Below are 9,634 nucleotides of genomic sequence, written 5' to 3'. Positions count from 1 at the left end.
GTTTAACCCACAAAAGTGATTGAACAAAGGAAAATACAGTAATGCGTTATTATATACAATTAAGCTTATTAAAGGATATGAAAGCAAGATATATAGAGTAAGAAAGAGTTTTCTTATTTCTTCAAGTGTACTTCACAGGTGTACTGCATGATTCTCAATACCTCTATTTATAAGGTAAAACTATATATTGCATGCGAAAGGGGGTTCAGTAGAAGGACTAAACCCTCTTTGATCTCCTATTTTTTTTATGTTTAATTTTTATATTTTTTGATCTCCTTTGTAAAAATTTTGCTTCTGCCACTGCTTGGACGGTCAAAAAATTGCGACTGAGCCGGGGGATATGTGACATGTTAATTATCACCGGAGACAACAAAGAAAAAAACAAAACTCACATTCATCTTTCTGAACTTTACTGAATTAAACCACAATTAAACACTTTATTGATTTATATTAGCAACAAATCAACTCATACATCAGGTCACTAAAATTACATGCATTGACATAATTATAGATTTTAATTAAACACTGCACATCGTCACTTCTTGGAGTCGCAAGGTTTAACATCATTCATAGCCGAGATTGGCAAGTCACGCTCATCTATCACATAGGTGTAGTTCCGATCATAGTACCAATCACCAAATGCCTTCATTAGATTCTGCATATATAAAACACTTCATTTAATATCATAATAAAACTACTTTTTTTCTTTTCTATTTTCCTGAAATTTCTTCTAAGCAATAACCATAAGTTAATAAGTATACAATCCCAAACACAAATAAATAAATAAATAAAAAGTGCACTAAGCTCTCGCTATGCGTGAGGTACGGGGAAAAGTCGGACCACAAGGGTCTATTGTACGCAGCCTTACCCTATATTTCTGCAAGAGGCTATTTCCACAACTCGAACGCGTGACCTCCTTGTCACATGAAGCTCTCGCTATGCGCGGGGTTCGGGGAAGTGCCGGACCACAAGGGTCTATTGTATGCAGTGTTACCCTGCATTTTTGCAAAAGGTTATTTCCACAGTTCGAATCCGTGACCTCCTGATCACATGAAGCTCTCGCTATGCGCGGGGTCCGGGGAAGGGCCGGACCAGAAGGGTCTATTGTATGCAGCGTGATCTGCATTTCTGCAAAATATTGTTTTCACAGTTCGAATTCGTGACCTCCTAGTCATATGAAGCTCTCGCTATGCGCGGGGTCCGGGGAAGGGCCCGGCCAAAAGGGTCTTTTGTACGCAACCATACCCTGTATTTCTATAAGAGCTTGTTTCCACAGCTCGAACTCGTGATCTCCTGGTCACATGAAGCTCTCGCTATGCGCGGGGTCCGGGGAAGGACCGGACCACAAGGGTCAGTTGTACGCAGCCTTACCCTGCATTTATACAAGAGATTGTTTCCACATCTTGAACTCGTGACCTCTTGATCACATGACAGTAACTTTACCAATTACGCCAAAGCTCCCCTCTTAAATAAATAAATATATAATCTCATACGTACCAAATTTTTAACGGTGGTGACATTTTTAGGAGACCACCATCCTTGGACTTGGGTATGATGATTGCGTGCGTCAATGAAAGCTCCTCTTAATTTAGGATTATTTCCTTTGGGCAAAGCATTTAAGAATTCCAACCTAAAGTCTGAAATATCAAATCCAGAAGTATTAGAACATACACCAACGAATAATATTAATAATTAATTAAAGTTATCCAGAAAGTACTAACCTCTGAAGAGTTTGTTCTCAGTTGCAGTGCAATTTCCGCCTTCAATGCATGTATTTACCCCATCGTATATAGTAGTATTTATCTGCAAAATAGTATATGGAGAAAAATAATGTAAATTCATTATCAAACTACAGCCGAAGATACATATGTGAGCTTTGTCTATGAGAAAAGTTTTATGAAGTCACGAAAAGGTTCCACTTTACCGAAAAATATGGTGTATATGAGAAGGATCAGGATTTATATTTTGTGAATTCGGCTGAACTCATAGCTTCTATTCTAGATACACCGTTGATGCATATAAGTTAAATATTACTTTTATACATATAAAATAACATACACAGTATACTCTCACAAGATATATATATATATATTAAATCTTGATCACCCTAAGTGAATTCTTGATTCTGTCGCGGACCATAGTAAATGGAAGGATAATAACAACAACAACAACAATAACGATAACAACGATAATAACAAACCAATATATTCCCATAAGTGGGATTTGAGGATGATAGTATGTACGCAGGCCTTACCCCTACCTAGTAAAGGTAGAAGGACTGTTTCCAATAGACCCTCGGATCAATAAACAGAAGGAGAACAATTGATAAATATACCTGGAATTTATCAAATGCGGACATTGCTATGTAGAGTGGTGTCTTGATTTTGTGTTGCATGTTCTCCGGGAAGAAGCACTGCGCGTAGTGAATTGGAACAATTTTATATATGACCATTAGTTTACTGGCAAAAATTAAAGATCCAAAACAACAACTCATTCAATAGGTATAGCAGTTTGTACCATTTCAGGTTTCATTTTCGAAATGCATGATTTTGGTAACGTTTTGGCAGATCCCTGCACAGTAGCACAGATAAATAAGTTTAGATCATACAAACCAGCAAGAGTTTGTTCCAAAAAACAAAACAACAGAATAAATCCCTGCTTATTCCTTAACAATTACTTATCTACGTCCGTTTCAATTTTTATGACACACTTTCCTTATTAGTTTGTTCCAAAAAATAAAAATAAAAACATGTTTCTATATATTTGAAAATAATTAACTAAGAGAAATAGGAATTTACATGTAAATTAACAATTGCTTTATACATTTGCGTAAAATTTCTTGCTTGGTGAGGATCCTTCCTATAATTAGAAAAAGAGAGCTCCAAATGTTAGATTGCAGGTATAAATATATCATTTGTTAAACAAAAAAATATGTCTATGCATAAAAATCTTACACGTGGATAAAATAACCAGCATCAACCATGCATTTCACTCTAGGAGTATTTGGCAACAATTTATGAAAGCGATCACAGTATAGCATTGCTGGGTATCCTGCGGCAGAACTTCCGATAAGAAGTGCCTGCAATAATTAACTTAGTATGTGTTAAAAGTGGTGGAGATATGATTTTTACCAAGTAAAAATAAAGACAAAAAAGTAAATAAGTGATGAAATCAAGAAATTTCAACATCTAATATATATACATAAAAACAATTGGCATTATATATGCAGTGTACTTTTTTTTCTTTTCGCTTTAGGCATTTCATATCTAGACTTAGTAAGCTGATTAATCTAAATTCGTACCAAGTAAGACTATTAAGGGTTAAATCGGTCCATACGACAAAGCTCTCTGTTTTAGCGGAGCGGTTGATGAAAAAAGTTCAAAATAGCATGAGCTAGCCAGTTTTAGGACTAGTAAATAAAAAATAGTCAGCATTTGCAAAGTTATTGAAAAATAGTCACTATATTATACAAAGATAATATATGGATAAAAATACCCTAGATGAAACACGAAAAGTTCCAGCATATAATTTGTTGAACTATGGAGCTCCTACGTATAAACTTCCAGCATATTATATTAGAGTTACAATACATTTATGTTGGAATCTCATATATAAAAAATTTGAACTCTAGCATATTATGCTAGGAGTTTTTCAGATTTTAAAAGTATTTCTGTTCAGATTTTATTTTTACGTGAAAAAATGGCAAAATTTATATTACTTTTGAAATTGTAAATAATTTTCAATTAGCAGGCCGTAAATTAGGTTATTTCTGATTTTTTCGTTGAAAAAAGTTGACAAATTAAAATTTACTTACGCTCTGCGCGTTCTTCAATCCTTTTGCTAGAACATCCTCCATTACTGCTTTAAAAATCCTTGCGCCCCTAAAGTGAAGATTGGTAGCCTTAAAAATAAAGAGAAGAATGTGATTAGACTTAATTTCATGTTTCTCTTGTAAAATTCAAGGGAAAAAAGATAATCTCAAAAGTAAGGAGGGCTAGTTTCTTCTCTAGTAAATGTTTACATATTATAAATAATAAATTATATAGTAACTTAAAATTAGAGAACATACAGGATCAACGTATTCGGCATTTCCTGTGAACGCTCCACCATCACAGTATCTAACAAATACTTTGTTCCAATTGTAGAAATCTGCATATTTTACATCAAGAAAAACAGGTCATGACATGTCTAACTAGAACAGAATAAAAATGTACCAATAAATTAGGCAACATCAAATTAAAAAATAAAACTGCTGTGATAAAAGAAAATCTTCTAATAGTTTAATCAAAGATCAGAACCTGGATTTACACTCTGAGTCTTGCTGTAAATTCCTATAAACCACCACGGTTTCATATATTTTGAGGAACCAAAGTCAGATTTGGAACGATTCAGACACTCTTCGACGGTTGTGCACCATGCTCCTCCCTAAGTACAATAGTGAGAGTTTCCAAAAAAAAAAATTAAACAACACTATATATATATATATATCTTGGAGAAAATTCATAAATAATTTAATTTAGTTTATAATTAATCATAAGTCTTAGTGGGGACGATATTTTACTCATCACTCTATTTCTTGTCGGCCATGTATACTTGCGTGTTTTTGACCCTAACAATTATAGCCATAGTGAATTAGATATGACTTACCGAAAGATGAACAAGCCATTTTCCCACTCCATCTCCGAATCCTGGTTCAAAATGGTATGCTGGGGGTGATCCGTCCAAGCACACTGCCACATTAAAAAAATGTTACTATAACTCAAAATTATTTAATTTAATTATATTAAAAGTGTTGAGAATGTAACTGAATAAATAAATGTGCTCTCTCCAACAATTTTAATTTTTTATATATTTCAACATGGTATCACAGCATGGATAGGTCTTTGAGTCAAGTCTCGCTATTACCGTTATGAAAAAGAATTTTCATGTGCGAAAGAAATTAAGCCCACATGAGAGGGCGTGTTGAGAATATAATTGAGTAGCTAAATTTACGCTCTCTTAAACAACTTAATCTTTTAATTGAGATGGTCATACAATGTACATAAAATTAGTGAAGGAAATTAAACCTGCTCCTTTTGATACAGCATTGTGAACGACTGTTTTTTCGACATAATATCCCTGATCTATGTCTGATGTTGCATTTTCTTTTACACAAGCATCAATGTTGATAATAATGGCCAAGAAACAAATAAGTACACAGACAAATTGAAATATTTTGGCCATCATCATCCTGTAAAACATAAAACAACGAAGGAAAATAAGAAACCGAACATATCGTAGCAATATAGAAGTATATTTGCATGTTTAAGAAGAAAAAAGAAATTATTCTACATGCACGTACTTTTTTAATATATATGTTGGCAAAAGATTTGTTTTCTTTTTCCCAACTGATAAAATTTGATCTATATATAGAGAAATTTTTGGAAATATGGTTGAAGTTAGTGCAGAGAAAATAGGCAGGCCATAGACGAGAGAAATAATAGCACTACATCTCTGTATTTCCATTAGTGTCTGTATTTCCTTGAAACCTCAAGATTTGTAAGGCTATTAGGGAACACATCTTTATTTGTGGTAATTATAATTTACGCTTGCAGTTCAAAATTTAATTACTTTGAATGTTTCTACTTTAGAAAAATACATTTAAGCTATCAATCAACTACATCTCGATCTTATACTAGATGATCGGCTCTAAGAATCTTATAGATTTATTATATATACTCAAATCATAATTGAGTAAATATTTACCATAATTGAGTTTTCTTATCATATTTTGTTTTCTTATATATTTACCATAATTGGGTTTTTCTTTTTCTAGAAGGAAAATATATTTTTTTCATATTCGACTAGTCTCTTTTCTCGGAGGAAAAGGTTTGGACCTATAAAATTGAGGATCATTCATTCTCATTCATTAGCATCCACAATGTAGCCATATGGGGTTTGAAAGTCTTGTTTAGGGGGAGAACTTTTGAGGACTAGTGTTAGTATGCCACTTGTGTTACTCTCTTGGTGAGGTTGTTATCTCGATATTTTGTACTATCTTTTATATAGTGGATTTTGGTATATTTCTCTTTTGTGGTCTGATTTTGGACGTAGGTGATCAATTGACCGAACCACGTTAAATGTTTGTGTCTCTTTTGGAATATTTCTCTTTTGTGGTCTGATTTATCGCCGTTGAAGGCTTGCTTACTAGCTTCCGTATGACACATAATTATTTCGATCCAAACACTTATGTAATGTTTAACTCACAAAAGTGATTGAAGAAAGGAAAATACAGCGATGCATTATTATATACAATTAAGTTTATTAAAGGATTGTCACGACCCAAAATCCAACCGTCATGATGGCACCTAACCCAACCCGCTAGGTAAGCCAATTAACAATAAATCAATTCAAATAATATTTATTAAGAGAAGAAATAAAAATACAACTGCTTTATACAAGAATTTTTCAAAGGATTGGTAGTACAAATCATGAGCTTCTAAGATTTAGAATTTACAAAGCTGGTATGAATAAAGTACATCATTTGTTTGAAATATATATGAACAGATTAAAATTCTAAAGCTACCAAAATCAAAAGGCAGTTATGACCGAAACGCAGGTACATCTTCAAATCCAGCTCCCGCCGTACACAACAACATCAGCATCCAACATCTGCACGCGAGGTGCATAGGTGCAGTATGAGTACAACCGACCCCATGTACTCAATAATTAACAAACCTAACCTTAGGTTGAAAGTAGTGACGAGCTGGGACAAGGTCAGATTCCAACTCAAATAACCAGCAACAGTTCATAACAATATAATAAAGATGGTACAATAAATAACTCAATAAATAAATGCTCAGCTCGTATACAATTCCGAAAAAATATACATTTTCTTTTCAAGTATAACAGTAAAACTCAAATATGTGTGTGTGTGTGTGAGTGTGTATGTGAGAGAGAGAGAGAGAGAGAGAGTGTGTGTGTGTGTGTGTGTGTGATAAATGCCATGCAGTCACTCAGTACTGTATAGGGCCAATCCAGCCCAGTGAAGATCCATCCCTCAACATAAATAATTAGACAAGATCCATGCCCAGGAAAGATCCATCCCTCAATATAATATCAACTACGCTCACTGTGGTTGTACGGACTCCGGAGGGGCTCATTCAGCCCAAATACCATAATAAGCCAGATCCAGTCATAAATAATTAAAAATATATTGCGACATGCAGCCCGATCCCATAAATATCACTCACAATCCGGCCCTCGATCTCACTCAGTCAATAATCTCTCCAGTCTCTCAGATTCACAATATCATGAAAATCGGCCCGACATGATGATATGATGTATAGATGAATGGAAACAGAGATTGAGGTATGATATGCAAATGATAGATGTGACTGAATACAAAATTATAAATTTTAACAAGTAATTCAATAGCAATAAGACCTTTGTGGGTCCCACATAGCCTAAACATGTTCTTTAACATGAGTCTAAACTCAACTCCTCTAACACGTGGAGGATATGTGGATAATGACATGATTATTTGATTATCCAACTCCACGGAAATAATTAAGTCATAATTTCTATGGAGCACGCCCACACGCCCATCACCTAGCATGTACGTCACCTCCAAACAAATCATATAACACGTAATTCAGGGATTTATACCCTCAGCTCCATGTTTAGAAATGTTACTTACCTCGAACAAGCTAAATCCAATACCGAACAAGCCAAGCGATGCTCCAAAAATGTCATCCCGCGCGTATCGACCTCTGAACGGCTCGAAACTAGCCGAAAGCAACTCAAATACATCAATTAAAGTCTAAAGAAATAATTCTAATTGATAGAGGTCGAATCTCTACTCAAAAGCCCAAAATCCACCAAAACTCAAACCCGGGCCCGCACCTCGGAACCCGACAAAACTCATAAAATCCGATAACCCATAAAATCTCGAGACCAACCATACTAATTTCACTCAAATACGACTCTGAATTGATATTCAAAACTCAAAAACTCGTTTTATGATTATAGATAATTCCTCCGATTTTTCTTTAAAATCAATAATCTAATGCCAAAAACGAAGATTAATTTATGGAATATAATCATAAGTGAGTCAAGAATACTTACCCCAAGTCACATGGTGAATTTCCTCTCCATATTTGCCCAACCCGAGCTCCAAAATTCAAAAATAAGAATAAAACGACCAACTCTCGAAAATATAGCTTCTACCCAGTGACTTTTGCTTTTGCGAACCAAGGGTCATTTCTGCGGCATCGCTATTGCAACAAAATTCACGCTCCTACGGAGTAGCAATGATAATCAAACCATCGCACCTGCGAAAAGTCTCCGCTTCTGTGCAAACGCAGGTGTGAACAAGGCTTACGCTTCTACGCTTGCCTTCGCTTCCGCCATCCATAGTTCCGCTTCTGCGGACGCGCTTCTGTGAAAAAATGCATCGCTTTTGTGACCCAGCGATAGTCCAACCAAACTGCTTTTGCGATTCTCCCTTCACGCCTGCGGTCACTCACCTACGACCTAACCCATCGCAGGTGCGGTCGCACCAGAAACTGCCAAATCAACCTTATCATAAAAAATTTGAAACAATCCGAACCTCGTCTGAAACTCACCCGAGTCACTCGGAACCCTGTCCGAATATACCAACAAGTCCTATAACATGATACGGACTTACTCGAGGCGTCAAATCATGCATAACAATATCGAAACAATGATTTGCACACTAATTCAAACTTAATGAACTTTAAATTTTCAATTTCTAAATCTCGTGCCGAAACACATCAAATCAACTCGGAATGAACTCAAATTTTGCACACAAGTCCCAAATGAAATAACTAAGCTATTCCAATTTTCGGAACCATAATCTGAATCCAATATCATCAAAGTCAACTATCGGATAAACTTATGAACTTTTCAAACTTTCAAATTTCCAACTTTCACCAATTAGCGTCGAATACTTCTAGAATTATCAAAATGCAAATCCAGGCATACGCCCGAGTCCAAAATCATCATCCGGACCTTACGGAACCATCAAAACTTCACTCCAAGGTCAAGTTGACAAAAGTCAAACTTAATCAACTCTTCTACTTAAAGCTTCACATATGAAATTCATTCTTTCAAATCACTTCTGTATCACCTGAAAACCAAGACCGGCGATTCACACAAGTCATAATATATCATACGAAGATACTCAAGACTTCAAATAGCAAGAAGGAACGCCAGCGCACAAAACGACCGGTCGGGTCGTTATATTCTCCCCCACTTAAACATATATTCGTCCTCGAACGTGCCAAGAGGTATTCCAAAAGCCATCAAACCGACGTGTATCCTTACCACGCACATACCTAGGGGTGATCCCACGTCACCTTATTCCATATAGGCCTAACAACGCAACATAACTGAAGATCATTACTTCAACCTTAGCAGGTAAACCACATAATTCAATTCCCAATATTTGGAATTTCCTATAAGATCTGAATCTCACATCTGCACACTGTATAAGTGTGAACAAGCTGTATCAAGCCATAACCATAACCCAAGATGAAATCACATGATATACCACATAACTCAAATATTCATAACAATAATTCTGACCACAATAATTGCTCGAAGCAAACCCGGTACATGTAATAAATCTCGT

The 9,634-nt window shown here is 35.3% G+C and overlaps 1 protein-coding gene across 1 annotated transcript; it reads right to left on the bottom strand.

Moving 5' to 3' along the window:
- Positions 1–417: 417 nt before the first annotated feature.
- LOC104101525 (pectin acetylesterase 7-like) lies at positions 418–5,450 on the bottom strand. Its single transcript, XM_009608994.4, has 13 exons — positions 5,342–5,450; positions 5,067–5,230; positions 4,648–4,730; positions 4,299–4,425; positions 4,070–4,149; positions 3,815–3,901; positions 2,955–3,079; positions 2,799–2,859; positions 2,518–2,571; positions 2,336–2,413; positions 1,722–1,803; positions 1,498–1,637; positions 418–655 (listed from the first exon to the last, which is right to left on the bottom strand). Exons 2-13 carry the CDS (start codon positions 5,227–5,229, stop codon positions 536–538), a joined length of 1,200 nt encoding a protein of 399 aa, XP_009607289.1. The 5' UTR covers position 5,230; positions 5,342–5,450; the 3' UTR covers positions 418–535.
- Positions 5,451–9,634: the final 4,184 nt, after the last annotated feature.

Source organism: Nicotiana tomentosiformis, chromosome 9 (genome assembly GCF_000390325.3).
Source record: "Nicotiana tomentosiformis chromosome 9, ASM39032v3, whole genome shotgun sequence".
In the NCBI taxonomy this organism is placed as follows: domain Eukaryota; kingdom Viridiplantae; phylum Streptophyta; class Magnoliopsida; order Solanales; family Solanaceae; genus Nicotiana; species Nicotiana tomentosiformis.
The sequence above is the reverse complement of the archived record's forward strand: the minus strand, read 5'-3'. Positions and strand labels throughout refer to the sequence as shown.